General features: G+C 41.5%; 1 protein-coding gene across 3 annotated transcripts in view; it reads right to left on the bottom strand.

Annotated features, from left to right (window-relative positions):
• The window catches only part of iqsec2b (IQ motif and Sec7 domain ArfGEF 2b), a 38302-nt gene extending 23369 nt beyond the window's left edge, over positions 1-14933 (bottom strand). For 2 of the 3 annotated variants that reach the window (XM_074680839.1, XM_074680841.1), the window contains exon 1: positions 13248-14932. In XM_074680839.1, coding sequence (XP_074536940.1) covers positions 13248-13699 — 452 coding nt within the window. In that variant the 5' untranslated portion in view covers positions 13700-14932. Of the gene's footprint in view, positions 1-13247 lie in introns of all 3 variants that reach the window. The other variant, XM_074680838.1, reaches the window with a different exon arrangement.
• Between the last annotated feature and the right edge of the window lie 982 nt (positions 14934-15915).

Below are 15915 nucleotides of genomic sequence, written 5' to 3'. Positions count from 1 at the left end.
CAAACACTGCATCACTTTGAAAGGAGAAAAGAATGTGACAGTCTCACAGCCACTGCTTAAAGTGATGGACAAAAAGATTTTTGTGTCCCTTTCTTAGAATTCTGTGGAGTTTTATATTGAGTTTTGGTCAACTGTTGCCAGGGAACTAAAGCTTTGAAGGTAGAGTGTGTAAATTTGTGAATATTTAACACTATCTGGTGGTCATTCCAGACTGGAACACTCCCGTGCTCACCCCTCCTGTCAGTGAAGTGATCTCTGAGGATAAGAAGTTCCTATGGCGCTCAAAAATGTCTTAAAAGTACAAATTATTTTGCACATCTACTCTCTTCTTATTTGTCATCCAACTGGTGCATTTTGGAAGACCACTTACTAAAAATAACAGAACAGAGTCTGTTACAAGTTTGTCTGTTATGTGTCACAGTAGATGGAAGCCTCCATCAAAGGGGACCTGTTTCTATGTAGACACAAACAGCTCATTGCAAATAAACAGTAAAATCAAATTCACTTAAGTAAATGTAAATTGAAACATACTCACAAATATCATATTGCATTTCTACCAAGTGTGTTCTGCTAAAGGTCGCAAAATACCACACACCGCACCTTTAATGTTTCAGTTCATTGTCACTACAGTCAGTGAGGCATTTTTAGCACAAACAGACAATTTTTAGCAGTCTAAAATTGCTCATAAGTACTGCTGTACATTACTTGGTTGGCACAGAAAAAGAAGTCTAGCAAAGCTAAACTAGCTTGATACGCTAACTTAGCAATACTGATGAAGGCTTTGTGGCAAAAACACGCTTGTTGCCAGGCTCTACACTAACCAGATTAAAAGTTGAGAAAGGACATTCTTATGTACTGACTTTTTCAAACCCTGTACAAAAAAGTAGTCCTACAAAAAAATCAACTAGCTGACTAAGTATGTTATATTGGATTTTTGCCAATATGCCGATATACCAAAACCCCTTTTGGCCGATACTGATACGGATAATCACAAGTTTGTTTTTTTCACTGTAAAGAAAGCTAAGTCTATCCTGTACTGGCATTTATATGTTACTCTTATTGTGACGGTCTTATTTGTTTAAGAAACACACATAAAACAAGACAAAAAACATTCGATTTTACCATAAATAAGAAATGTATTATTTTTTCAAACTCAAGACATTCATTATTGAAATAAAGAAAAATAATTACTTTAGATCACATGAACTTTAAATGTACAATGCATTTTTAAACATAACCAAGTTGCATTTGATTATTTTAGAGCGACTGTAACAACCTGGTGAAAGACACAGAGCTCTGCAGTGCAAATAAATGAAGTGCTAAATTTTATTTAAGGAGCTTATTTTTCAGATGGAAAATAATAATAATCCTAACTGAATAGCACCTTATCGGCTGTGCCTATCGGCAGAAATTTTCATATCTGCTGATACCGATAAACATGTTTTTAAGCTTTTATCAGCCGATACCGATATTGTGCCGATAATATCATGCATCGCTATGAATAAGCTAAACAAGCAGCTAACAACATCTTCTGAAGTCAGTGTACAGGAAGAGCTTTGGATATTATCATCTAAAATGTTGGGTATGTGCCATAGCATGACCAATATAACAGTTGAAAATGCAAACAAGTGGTTAATTGTGTTACATTATTTACCACGTAGATGGTGCTTAAAGAAACAAGCAGCATGCTAGGCTAAATAGCGACATCAAACAGGATGACCGTGCTGCTTCTTCACAGCTTTTTGCTCATATTAGTTTGCTGCCTAATGAGGGAATGGTTGTGAAATGTTATGTAAATATACCATGTGGAAATATGGTTTGATTGAAAAGACTCAATGTCAGACAACATGCGTTGGAACAGTGGTAAATCGTTCCCTACATCTACTGAAGTTACAGCAAGCTGAGCTCAAACACTGTGCCAGTAGTTGGTAGCATTGCAAACTCATTAAGGTGAAAACCCTGGTACTAGAAAGAGTAGCACAGCTGCACAAAAACGCACACTGTGGAGTTTGCAGAATGTAATGGGAATGGTCATGCAAACTTATTCAATGTACATCCCAGGTTTTATGGTAGCCTGTGGACAGAAATAGCAATTAGAGCCTAAAGAGTGAGAATTTTCCCTCAGGAGTTAGAGGAGACCAAAAGCACATAGACTTAACTTCATCAGTTAGTCAAAAAAAATGACTGAAAATGAATGAGAATGGTCCTCTGCTAATAAGCAGACATAAGTGATGGTGTGACAGAGATAATTTTACAACTCTTCCTTCTGTCCCCTGGTGGCAGTAAAATGCTGTTCTTGCAGATTTAAAAAATCTCTCCTCTTCAGGAATAAAAGGGCATAGTGCTGAGAGTTTAAGATGCTGTAGGGATGTTTGAGATTCTGTAAGGCGTTACAGTGTTTTTCTTTTCATGGGATGTCTTGGCAATAACAAATATGAAGAACATCTCCTCCCTTATCCTCTAATCCAGCTGATGACATGAACTGAAGCATGTTGGACAGGGTTTAAGTTGCTTTTGCCTCTCGGGTGTTGGCAGTGTGCACAAAGACACTAATGCAGCTAACTGATCCCGGCTGTTAGCAGGAGTGTAAGAGTTTCTTACTGGAGGGTAAGCATCAGTGGTTAAAAATGAGAGCGTTCAAGGTTATAATTATGTAGGCGGAGAGCTCAACTGCTTGGTGCAAGTTATAAAAAGTTGAAATTAAATGGGGATAATGTTGTGGCTGGCTAGTTTAACAACATGGAGAGACATCTTCAGGGTTTAATTTACAGGGAAATACCTCGTACTGCTGGAGAGTTTTTTTCTATGTGACCTTTGTGTGGTACATTTCTCTTTGTCAGATATCAGTAACTGGAAAAAAGGACTATTCTGTAGAAACATACCCGCTGACCTGTTTAGCTTTGGATGGAGATGTGAAGAGAGGCAGAGGTGACGTTATGTAAGCCTGCAATGCTTGTACTCACTGTGTGGTCTCCCACTGCCAAGATTTGTATTTCACCAGTGATAATGCCTCCTGATAGAGTTTCCCCAGTGAGGAGAGTGTTGACAGGCTCATTTAGGATCTGAGTTTTGCTTCATGAGCAGTTATGCCCTAAATCCCACAGTGCCATAAAACAACACACACACGCGCGCGCACACATGCACACAAAAGGCCCAAATCGTCCTCCTCCTCCTTCTTCTTCTTCTTCTACTCCTCCATGGAAGAACAAAACATACAAACTACCCACTCACACTTTCAGCAGGTCTCTCTTTGTCATTAGCAGACTGGCTCTAAAACAAAGTGTGGATCTGAATCAACACACCAGAGATGAAAATATATGAGAGATGACACGGGAAGGCCAGGTTACAGGGAAAAGCTGTACATTGGGAGAAAGTGTGAGGTATTTGAAGCTGGAGGCAGAGCAGGAAGAGTGGGAGGAGAGTGAGCTACATGAGAGTGGGAGAGGTTGAACACGGAGGAGGGCAAGGGTGAAAATAATCAAGTGAGGAGGAATGAAGGGAAGAAGGGAAGGAGGACAATGAGGAGAGGAGGGGTGTGAAATGGAAATGGGATGTGGAATGCTGATCGTTTGAGTCGGGATCTGTGTTTTTTTCTGGAACCTGTGCAGCGGCTGCAGGGACGGGGGAGTAAGCGTGTAGGTGAGACTATGTATAGATGAGTGAGGAGAGTGGGAGAGAGCATCACATGTGAGGAAGACATCACTGGTGCTGATGTGGCTGCACTCTTACACACAACTTCTCCAAAACGGTCTGAGGAGCTTTTCCATTTGGATCCTCGTGGATTTTTCTGGTGCATAATCCATTTGTGCACTTCAGCCGCTGTGCTTCAGATTTTTTATTTCTACGCCATTGTCTATGAAATAAGCATGTGGGAGCGCACTGCGTCATCCCACCTCCAGCGTGTGACCCACCTGACTCCTGCTGACAAACAGAGACGTTTGATAACCACACACGCTGCACTGTAGCCCAAAGTTAAGTGTGTTTTTATACACACTCCCTCCTTCCCTTCCCCTCCACTTCCCTTCCCTCCTACCAGCTTTTCCACAACCAAAACCCCCAATCCTCCCTCCTTCTTCCCTCCCTCCCTTCCATTGCTTTCCACCGATAGCTTGAGTCTCCTGCTGCTTGGCAACAGTGCGGGCTGCCTGTGTGGGCGTTTGGCGTTGAGTGCCAGGCGAAAGCACTGACAAGGAGGGGCACCGGTTACAGTTACGGCTCGACTATGCGCGCCAGGTATCTGCTGTTCACTGTGAGGTAGCCTTCACATGTGTGTGTGCACTTTTCGTGCAGGTGTGCGGGTATGATTCATCCAATGAAGAGCAATTAGGCTTCATTTGAAAGTGACGTGGGAGACCAGAGAAGGAGTAATTCCAGAAAGTGATACCCCTCCAGATCACCACAGGAATATTCGGTAAGGACTGAAACAGATCAGAGCCATAAACATGACTCATTTTCTGTGATTGCTGGCCAAGAAAACAACTTCCCAACTTTCCTCAATGAAACCTGTGAAATGTGAGAAATGAAAGTCACAGCACTCATCTGTCTTCAATACCTCCCCATCGAGCCGCCATTCAATCCTGATTCTGTCTTTCACCCTGCTCCTGCTCCTACTCCTACCCTCTCTTCTTCTTCTCTGCACTTCTCTCCATCTCTCCTTTCTGTGTCTCTCGCCCACAGAGTTCTTCACAGAAGAGCTCACAGCGTTCCCACGGTAACCAGTCTCCCTATTCTGCTCGTGCACGAGTGTTTGACAAACATCCCAGCTGAAAAAAAAAGTGCCACTTATGTTGCCTTTAAAAGGGAAAAGACAATGAATAAAGTTAGAAAGTAGCAGAATCAAGGACTGTCAATCAAATTCAGAGCTACAGATTGGGATGTGAATGATAAGAGTTTCATGATGCAGAGATGATGCCCAGAGTGGGGTCAGGTTTGGTTACACAGTGATGTTTAACCCACTGGTGAACAGACAAAAGCCCAGTGCTTGGCCCTCCTCGCTAATAACAATGTAAGACCGCTAATCTCTGTGCTAATTGTTGCTTGGTCTCAACCATACACAGCTGCATACACAGCAGACAGGAGCCTCTTCCCCAAAATCTGACTGGCCACCCCTGATGCAACCACAAATCCTTAATCATGATTGGTTATTAGTCTAATCAGAGGCAGGACAAATTTCAAAAACAACCGTTTGAGATGTATTACAACATCCTGCAACAGCTTCTTTAATTTCAGTGTAGAACTTTTTTTAAATAAACCTTAAAGCTGGGGTAGGTCATTTATTGTAAAACATTCCTTCACTTATGACTTTGCAGATAAGTGTGCCCAATCATTTTATAAAGACTGAGTAAAACGATTGAATGTCATACCTGCTGATCGAGCTGCTAACTGTTTGTAGCAGCTGTTCTGCAGACAACCAGAATCTACTGAAGGAGCTGGAATCAACAGCCGAAAGCCAGACAATGTAAAAAGAGCCAGCAAAAGTTTTCAGCTCCTGATTTTAAACAACTTTTACTACAATGGAAGACAGCTGTTACATGTCTTGAAAAAGACAGGATAAAGCAAGTGGACAAGCCAGAGTAAACCTTAGCGGTGGCAGTAGTGAAAGCTGAGGGAGTCGAAGGGGTGGGAAACCAACACTATGGTTGTCTCAGGGGCCATTTACACGACAGCAGTTTTAGGATGAAACACAAAAGTATTGTCTGTTTGACCAGACAGAAACTGGGCTTCAGCCGTCACAAAATGTTAACTTTTGAAGACAACCTCAAGACTCTTTTTTTTTTTTTTCTGAAACACAGCAGTCACCAATGCTATATAAGCAGCAAGTCAGGGGAAATGCTGACGTCACACTCTGCTTCCCGCAAGTGCATGCAATAGTACAACAGTACCTTGTCTCCATTGTCACAGACTACCATGTTGGGCTTGTGCTGCTCAATCTGTTGAATCTGCTGACTGTCTTTCAACAAAATAAGCATCTGTTGCTCCACTTCTGCACTTAGTATCCACCATAGACTGTATAAAACATGGACGTAGCCTCCGTGACGACACTGTTTGTTTCTGAATCCGTGAAATGAAGCCGATCCGCTGACGCAGCCACATTTGCTAAGACGCCAGCTGTGAGTTTTTTTTCAAACAGCTACAGGGCGCCCGCCAGTCATGTGACCTGAGCTGTGCCTCTGATTGGACAATCAAACGATCCTAATAACTTCTAAACCACTGAGTTAGAAAAAAATTACTCACGGCACAGTGTGTGGACAGTAAAATCAGCTGTTGCCATAAAAGTCCATTTTTATGACTGGGTGTGAATGCGACTTCTGGTCTTTCTGCAGCCAGCCTCAAGCGGATTCTCAACAAACAGCAACATTTAGCACTTTAGCATAGGCTTAATTTTTACTAACTGGATGTTGCCTCTTGGTATTCGCCAATACACCGGGTTGGCTAAACTCTACTCAGGTGGAGATTTTTCTAAAGCGGACAAGACAGTTATAGCGCCAACTACAGGCCTGGCATGCTTACTACAGTGCCTACAGTTCCTCAGTGTTTTCATGCAAATGAATTTTTTTTTACTGCGTTTTTGCTGTGTTTTAGCGTTTTCGGATGAAACGTTGAGCAAATGTCTGTGTTTTTGCGTTTTGGGGTGAATCATCGGGTAAACAGGGCCTCAGCTGTCGTTTGTAAGATTTTCTGTGTATTGGAGGCATGGCTTTTGAATGAAGTCAGACGGACACTGAAAAAGCATTTAATATACACATAACACCTATATATAACCACACACACAAACACACATACATACATATATATATATATATATATATATATATATATATATATATATATATATATATATATATATATATATATATATATATATATATATATATATATATGTGTGTGTGTGTGTGTGTGTGTGTGTGTGTGTATTTATATGTATATATATAGTTAGATTTTTCCTCCACCTCTCTGCTGTGCAACTTTTTTTTCTTTTTAACTAAAAAAGAATAAGAAAATTTGAAACATCATTTCAGTATTGTTTTTTAATTTTAACCTTTTATTAAACAGAAATATTCCTATTAAGACAAAGTTAATTTTGTCAAACTAAATGGGATTAATGAGATAACAAGTCAGTGTCCCTGTGGGGTTACCCGATTTTAAAACACTCAAAGAATGTCCCTGACTACAAGGCATAAAAGGGGAGGAAGCCAAAAGATCATGATGCTAAGCAGCCACATCCATCTCCTGTCCCTAGATAGGTGCTGATAATAGAGGGAAAGAAATGCATTACTGTGACTGCCTTGAGGACAGAAAGGCTTTACAGTTTCCACAGCAACTCCATCTCTCACATCTCTCCTTCTGTAAGGAGAATAAACTTCCTGTGTAAACTTTACGTCACAGCTTCCCACTTAACGTTTCGAGGGAGTCAGATGGAACAAGAGACGCAATGATGCGACGGAATGATGAAAAATAACTGGAGACAGGAGGGTAAGGAGTGTGAATGCTTGAGGCAAGGTTATGTGTCCGAGTGGTGTCAAAATAATCTGCTGGAACATTTCAAGTTGTTCACATCAAATATTACCAATTCAATACTTATCTCTTTTTTCGTCATTCCCTGTCTGCCACCACGTTAGCTTTTATATTTCATGTAAGACTGCAAAGAAGTGTTTAAAGGTTAACAAATCAACCTGTGATACCTATTCAAAGTACCAGCAAAGCTTTAATTCATTACATGCCTTGAAAATATTCAAAATATGCACAATATTTAAATCACTAAACTCCACAAAATCCTGATCTTCATTTTGCTGAATATGCAGAGACCTGATGTCATTGGTGAGTCTGTTTTATTTCTGCTCCTTATTGGTTCACTGCAACTTGATAAAAACATCACTCATGAATTGACTAACATGTGACTAAATATAAATGAGAGAGTGTGCCGCATGCACGCACACACACATGTACGCACACACACATACACATGCATATGCACATTGTAAGAATCATGAACACTCGCTGCTTTCAGAAACGGGGAAGAGAAGGCAAAAAGCACCACCTACGAATACTTGCCTCCCACACACACATTCATACACACATACACACACACATACAAACACAAAAACACACACATCCATAATTTAAATTTACGTCAAGCTAAACTGCATCATACAAGTAGTTAACCCCTGCTGTGATGTTTTAATTCTGGGAAATGATTTATTGGTAATGCTTTTCAAATGGAAAAAGAGTTTGATTCTTTAGTTCTTGGGGAGCTGCAGCTCCTCTGTATTTCTTCTAGAAACTCAGCACACAGAGAGAGAATAGATTGCCTCCTATCACATCACACTGGCTGTTTGCAGCAGGTCAGCACAGCTCAGCTGAGCTAACCCACACATTCGCCTGAGGGCCAGCTCACTCCTCTAAGTTGTATCTGCGCTATCTTTACAGCTACAAGACACTTGGCTCACAATGCCCAAATCAGTGCATTTCATGAACTCTCTATTAGTGCGGAGAAGGAATATTCAATAACGCTGATCAGGAACAAAACAGCGTGCTTCAGTTAATAGTGGGGAAAAGAGCGAGTGAGTGATGAGGGAAGAGAAAGAGAATAGCACAAAAGTAATTTCTGCAGCTTCTCTGAGTCATATCTGCAGCAGTGGGAAACAGAAACAGCGAGGGGGAGCGAGTGAGTGTGTGTACGTGGGTATGTGAGAGAGAGAATTAGATAAAGAGAAAAAGAGAAAGAGAAGGGGGAGGGGGTAATGTGTAGTAGAGCTGCACAAAATTAGCAAATTGAGATTCTTTCTGAAACAAAAACCCATTAGCATTCTCAACTGCATTAATGTCAATTTCTGAAGGAGAGCGGAGCACATGCACGCAAGGAGAGCACGATGGGGAGACAAGTGGAGACATGAGCACCTTCGCTGGGCTCTTTGGAGCTCCTCAACACTCCTGCTGTGACAGTGAAAGTGAAGTGAAGAAGGGGAAAGATAGTGCTGGTCCTCTTTTTGGGCATTACATAATAACACAGCTCTGAGTGTGAGCACTGGAGCCGCTCCTGCCACTCACATCCAGAGCTGCACACAAAAAAGAAGCATGTACGTGGCTCATAATCAAGGAGGTGATCTCTCACCCATGCAGAGAGAACTATCACATCATCATGAGTGGCAGACTGAAGATTCACATGTACTGTCTAATAATGTGCATCCCAGGTTATAGATCCTGTTGCGCATGCATACACACTCACAGAAAAAGACACACATGTACACACACAGCATTAATTATCACCCCAGGGCGAGTGGTAATTATACTCTGGTCACACTAATTAATCTCTCATGCACTCTCTGTGCGGACTTCCCTCCATCTTTCACACTTTTGGGAGCGCTCACACCAGCACATACATTATATAAAGATGTACTCACACACATGCAGAGGCTCATGCCAAAAAATGTTCTTGCATGACCTCTCCTGAAATAACAACAAGAAAACATCTGCCACGCTCACAGCCAGCCCTAGCAATGCCCTCAACCCTGCTGCTTCCTGAAGAGGTACTTGACGTCCAAAATCATTTCACCCAAAGGCCTCCGACTTGCATTGTTCACACTGCCATTAACAGGAGAGGAGAAGGGGGATGAGAAAGGGGGAAGCATCCTGGGACAGCTGTTTACAGTGTGCCCCTGGGAGGAAGAAGAGGAGAGGGTCGACTTTGTTTTGACGCTGCACGAACGGCTGAAAATAAAAAACAGGGACAGATTATTCAGCTTCTTTTGTCCAGGATTGAAGTTGTTTCATGAGGCACAAAGAGCGCAGGGTAGAGATGAGGAGTCCTGCTGGAGGAACAAAATCTAATTGGCCAAAAAAAAAGCTTTGCCTTCTCCGCCCCAGACTCTCTCCCCTCTCTCACACACTCCATTGACAGATGGCAAATCAGTGTGTGTGTTCCACCTTTTCTCTTTTAGACTGAGGCCTGCTGAGTAAGGTCGCCCAGTCACTCTCCTCCCTCTTGTCATCTCTTCCCCTCTCCCACATCTTCCTTCTGTCTCTTGCTCTGATTTGATGCCACATTTAGAACAACACAAGCTCCGGCGATGAAGAAATTACATGTTCCAATCTGATCCAGTGTCAGAGGAGTGGGGGGGTACTGTTGCTGACCTAAGCTACTTGGCCAGTTTTGGGTTCGGCTGAGTCACAGCCAGACGGGGACAATATGGCTCTCCACTGTGCGGGTGACTCTTTATTAAATGTGACACTTTGTATGATACGCTTGTCTGAGCCTGGATCCACAGGCATGCTACCAGCGCTACAGGCAATTAACAAGAGTGGACATGCAAGATCTACATTTGCATCACTGCATTTAACACCTACATAAATAACCAATATGTGTTTCTGTGTAGTGACTCAGTCCCCCAGTGATGATGAGGAGAGAGACAGCAGAGGGGTGGAATCGATAAGGGATTTTGATGAAGTTGGAATAAATCACTGAGAGAAGGATTGGAAGTAAAATTCAGTAATTATCACTGAGATGATTTGGCGCAGAGAAATCTTATCATATACTGTGAGACCAATGATTTTCTGTCACACTATATTTCACTGTGTACTTTTTCTACATGAATTGCTGCCTACTCACAAAGCCTAATGCTTCCGGGGACAAAAGCCGACTCTGTGCGTGGTGAAGTAAAAAGTGAGGACAGATGCACTAGCTGTTTGCCAAAGCTATGTTTTTTTTTCTTTTTCTTTTTTGCAGCACTCTTAACTTCAGGTCAGCCTTGAGATTGGGGGAATGGGGGGGAGAAAAGAAAAAGGAGTCCAGCCTACAGTTCAGAGTAAAGAGCGAAAGAAAAACACAATTTTAGCAAATGGTGGGTGGATTTTTTTGTACTGAGGGGCTTCACTGGTCTGGAAAGGTCAGATCACAATGAAAAGAAACCATCACCCTCCTGCCTGGACTGAAGTTTTCTTCAGAGTAATACTATGCAGATCCTACGCACATCATATAATACACAACAAGCGAAACAGGCAGTGCCTGCATCAGCCCTTGACACTAATATTGGTATCTGTAGAGGCCCCCTAAGTAGATTCCAACAGACCCTGAATACCAATACTGACTCCCAACAGGGATACAAATGAGCCTACTCAAGAAAATTATAGGCTCTGTATAGTTACACCAAAATCAGTATAAGCTGTGGATCACCACAATTATAGGCCCCCAATACCGGTATCAGTTAAGGCCTCTGGTGCAACTGTCTGAATCTGTGTGGGCCTCTAACATCAGTACCTGCAAATGGCCTTCAATACAAATGTAACACATTCATAGTCCTTCAAGACCAAGGTTGGTTAAGTCCCTAATATAGGAAACATTACATTAAGAAGCCCGAAATACCAATAAAAAGCATCAGTGTAGGCCCCCAGACAAAAGTATCAATATAGTCATGGTCCCCAGATACCAAAACCAACACCTTTACTGATACAGATACCAAAACCAATAGAGATAGTAATACAGAAATTAATACCAATATACCAATGACAATATACATACTAATACTAATATTAGCACCAATACCGATACTAATACCTATACCAATACTGGTATCTATACTAATACAGACACTAATATCGTTACACGCCCACGAATAAAGTTATCAATGGAGCTTAAGGGCCTCCCATACTGTTATCGGTATGTCCACCTCAGCACAAAAATATTGGTATCAGCCTCCGGTACTGCCTAAATTGTAAGCTCCGTCATCTGCAGGTATGCCAGTAAATGCACTGATTCCATTCTATTACCAATTGCCCTCATAAAGTCCTGTTAGTCCTAGTAAGTGTTTTGGAAACTAACTATAACAGTGCCCTGCTAACAGAGAAAAAATGTTTGTCAAAGCAGGCAAAATGTCAGCAAACAGTCTTCATCAAACAATGTTTTGTTTTATTATTCAATTGCACTACTACTGGCAGTGCATTTGGAATCTGCCAGCATTCAAGCCTACACAACAAAATGGTACGAGGACGAAAACTTGGAACACATCTTCAAATAGAGTTGATCTGATACTCACACCAGTAGATGTATCAGCCTCGTGCAGGGACAAATATGGAGGAATATGGCATCCAATGACCAGTCCAATACTAGAACTAATCCGCTCAGAAAACTGAACCTTTAAAACAACAGGTTCAAATATCACAAAAAAGCAACAGTATAATGCCAGTAGAGGGAAGTGCTAGGAAAACTTCAGCTACTGTCTATTTAAGACACTTCAAAGCACTGGGGTACCCGGCATTCCAGAACCTTTTTCTACTGTTGCCATGCAACAAAGTTGGGTTTTTTTTGTCCTTTAAAACAACAAACTTGCTCTTTTGAGAAGACTCACCAATTGGTGATGTCACAATTTTAGCAAGTCCAGGGTCACATTTAACATTGACATCCAACATTTTAACTTGCTTTTTGTTTTAAAACTGAAAAAAGCACAATGAGATCTCTACACTACAACAGTCACAGTTGGGTTTGGTGCTGGCTAATGGTAATGTTAAGGTATTGGGGAATCAGACTAAAATGAGGCATTGGTGGTTTTGTATTGTTCTCAAACAACAGACTCAACAGTATCTACTACTCAACAGCAGATTAGCAAAAATAAATAAATAAATGAATAAATAAAACAGGAAAAAAAAAAACAACCAAACAAAAAAGATCTGGTTTTAGGCAAATGACTGTACAGCAACAACAGATGATTTACATGAAGCGTAGCAACCAGGATATACTGACCAAAGCTGCCAAAATGTTGGAATGGATATTTTTAGATTAATGATAAAAAGCAGCTTTTGTAACCATAGCTAGCTTACATTGCTGTTAACAAGCTAAGTTTTAAAAGAGTTAGGAAATAGAATCGGAACATCTCAGGAATCAAACAGGCATCGTCACCCACAGTGTGATGAGGAGGCCACTTTAAGCACTTATCACTCTACCTATAATCCTCCTGCGCTCTGCGTATTTCCTCCGAGTGGTGAATTAAATATCCCCTTCTTATATTTAGTGCCATCACTGTGAGGATTATTGCTGAAGACTTGAGAGGCTCCATCCGGCCTGTCATTAAACTGGCTTAGTATGTGACATGACCTGACATAATGGATGTTTTGCAGACTGTGGTCATCAGTGTAATTTAGAGCAACCTGAACAACATCTCTGACATTCCAGTGATCTGACATGAAGCCATGCTCATCATTCATTGGAGCAGAATCAGACCAATAAAGAAAGGATGCTGTGTGAGGGGAGAACTTACTTTCTGCGTATGGTGGAGCTGGTGTTGGTGTCCGTGCTGTCAGTGCGTTCAAGCCGGTCTCGTTCGGTGGTATTGGAGCCACAGGAGAGACCTCTGGTCAGCCTGGTGTGGCCTCTCCTCTCCCTGCTCGGCCCTGGAGTTGTGGCAGATCCTGTTGTAGCCTGGGTCCCAGTGGTGCCACTGCTCCCGCCGCTTCCACCGCCATGATGGATGGGGAGGGACAGAGGCTGGTTGTGATTATGGTTCTGCTCAGGGGTTTCAGAACCAGTCCCAAGTGGGCTGCGCTCTTGCCTCAGGTCCTGGTTCTCCTGACTGACCCTGTCCAGCTGGCCCTCCAGCTCCTCAATGCGGCGGCGCTGGGTCTCCAGGAGCTTGGCCTGGCTCTCTATGATGTTATTGAGCTCCAGGAGGTACTCCACGGCCCGGTTCGGGCTCTCTGGGCTGGTCTCCATGGTGGAAACCCTGCCGTTAGGGTTATGACCACCACGGTTTGACCCCGTGGGGCCGAGATCCACCCCCCCCACCAGCCCTAATGAGTGGGGGGGAGGGAAGGGTCACCGACTAGTGAGTGTTTACTTCTGGCAGTGGATGTTGAGAATCAGAAAGTCACTGAGATGAATAGTTCTTGAGGGTCAGAATGACTACATGTCCCCAACTCTGAGGGTTAAAATGAGCATTATAGCATCTTACTGTCAGTTCAAAGTGTTGCAATGCAGAGAAAACAGTGCAGAGGGGTAAGAAAAACTGAAAACACTGTGGAGTATCTGAATGCCTGAAGTTAGAGACATTTTGAAAGACCATGCCAGATCAGCCTGGAGTAGGTCAAGAATTAGGGGCACCATTATTAATATTGATCATCGAGCTAAGTATATTTAAATTCAGTCAGGCTGATGGTAGTTCAGTGACAGAGGACTAAATTGGACATATACTTGCTTCAAAGGGGCTCTGATCCAATATTTCCATAAAGCATTATGAAAAATATAATCTATATCCATTGATCCGACATAAATCTATTTTAAACGTCCCAAACAAGCACTGTTTTGTCTTCTCTACTTAAAGGGAAAAGGGGAAAGGGATGATGGGGTGATGCTGTTAAAGATCAACCACTAATTATCAGTTGCTGTCAATCATTACATAACATAGAAAATTCTGCTCCCTCCCACTTTGAGTATCCCCGCAGTCTATCATCGTCGCTTTCAACCCATGGCTTGCTGTGTTTTTACAGCACAGAAAGTAAGCACAGGTGGCTTACTAAGTTCATTCTTGGGGTCCAAATCCTCTCCCCAGTTCCAAAAACTACATCTCAAGAGTTTCAAATTAAGATCAGAACCTAAAGTGTGTCTCTCTGGGTTTTTTCATCCGAGATTAATGCAGTTTACTTCCTCGCCACACATTCATGAACACTGCTTTTGAAAATAAGATCTTTCAAGGACCAAAAAAACCCGCCCGAAAGTGTCAGCAAGCGGTGCCAAATCTTAAGACTGCACTTTGTCGCTTTTGCGCGGTGATTGAAATTCGGTTCAAACGAGCAGGGTGATTTAGTTCCTACTTATCTGATTCGAGTTTGGAGGTGTCAGGTCAGTAATCCATGCAGGAGAACAGCCGTGATTCTTCTTCGCTGTGCCGCAGAAACACGAAGAGGTTTCTCTGAACTGCAGCGATGCGTGCGGCTTTTCCTCTGAGCGCATCACCGTCCAGTCAGCAAAACTGATACCAGACTTCCGGGGGAGAGTATCAAAATAAAAGCAACTATAGTATTATTATTATTATTATTATTATTATTATTATTATTATTATTATTATTATTATTATTATTATTATTATTATTGAATTTAGCATTTCTTATTTTACAGCTACAGTGTATGTCAAATATTATAGTTACAAAAATTATGGTAGATAAGGATCACAAGTTATATGGCATAAATTAAATGACTGAAATATGTTTTTCCATCAATGTAAATCAGGAGTCACAGTACTGGGTTGTACCTATATTGCTCATGAACATCATTTTTATTAAACATAAATAAGCAAATAAATCAAAACTTTATTTAATTTCTTATTTATTTTTTAATTCAACCAATTGATTTGGTTGAACATCTAGTTTATGTATGTTACTGTTTTTTTTGTTTGTTTGTTTTTGTGTTTGTTTGTTTTTCAAAGATGCTTTGGCGCCCATGCCTACGAAGCAATAACAATTGTTACACTATGATGATTGATAAAGTGTTTAGGCAACAAGCTCTGGTCCTACAAGAAAATCTTGTAGCACCAATCTTTTATCCAAAACACCCTGAGAATGTGTTCCTGGTTTTGATCACATATACACCAAAGAGTTTCAAAGATTTTGAGACTATGCAAAGATGACTTTTCATTTTATCCTCTGGAGTGTGATGAAAAAATCTAGCTTTCCTCCTTTCTTAATAGCTCATAATAACAAGTTATTGTTCTTACAGATTACTTAATAATTTGGGTTATCTAGTTTTGGGCAGAAGTCTTTTTTTTATAAATCAAAGTTGTGCAAAATAAGCTTTTGAGACAAAAAAATGTAAAGAAGATATTTTATTTTGAAGGTATGATCAAAGTCTCATCCTGCATTTCTATTTGTAGCTTTACAGCCTTCAGGCATCCTGTTGAGCGCCAGTGGAGAACAGTACACATGTAAAAAAGCGAT

Source organism: Halichoeres trimaculatus, unplaced genomic scaffold (assembly GCF_033239565.1).
Source record: "Halichoeres trimaculatus isolate MK-OKI-2021-1 unplaced genomic scaffold, fHalTri1.1 fHalTri1_scaffold_11, whole genome shotgun sequence".
In the NCBI taxonomy this organism is placed as follows: domain Eukaryota; kingdom Metazoa; phylum Chordata; class Actinopteri; order Labriformes; family Labridae; genus Halichoeres; species Halichoeres trimaculatus.
The sequence above is the reverse complement of the archived record's forward strand: the minus strand, read 5'-3'. Positions and strand labels throughout refer to the sequence as shown.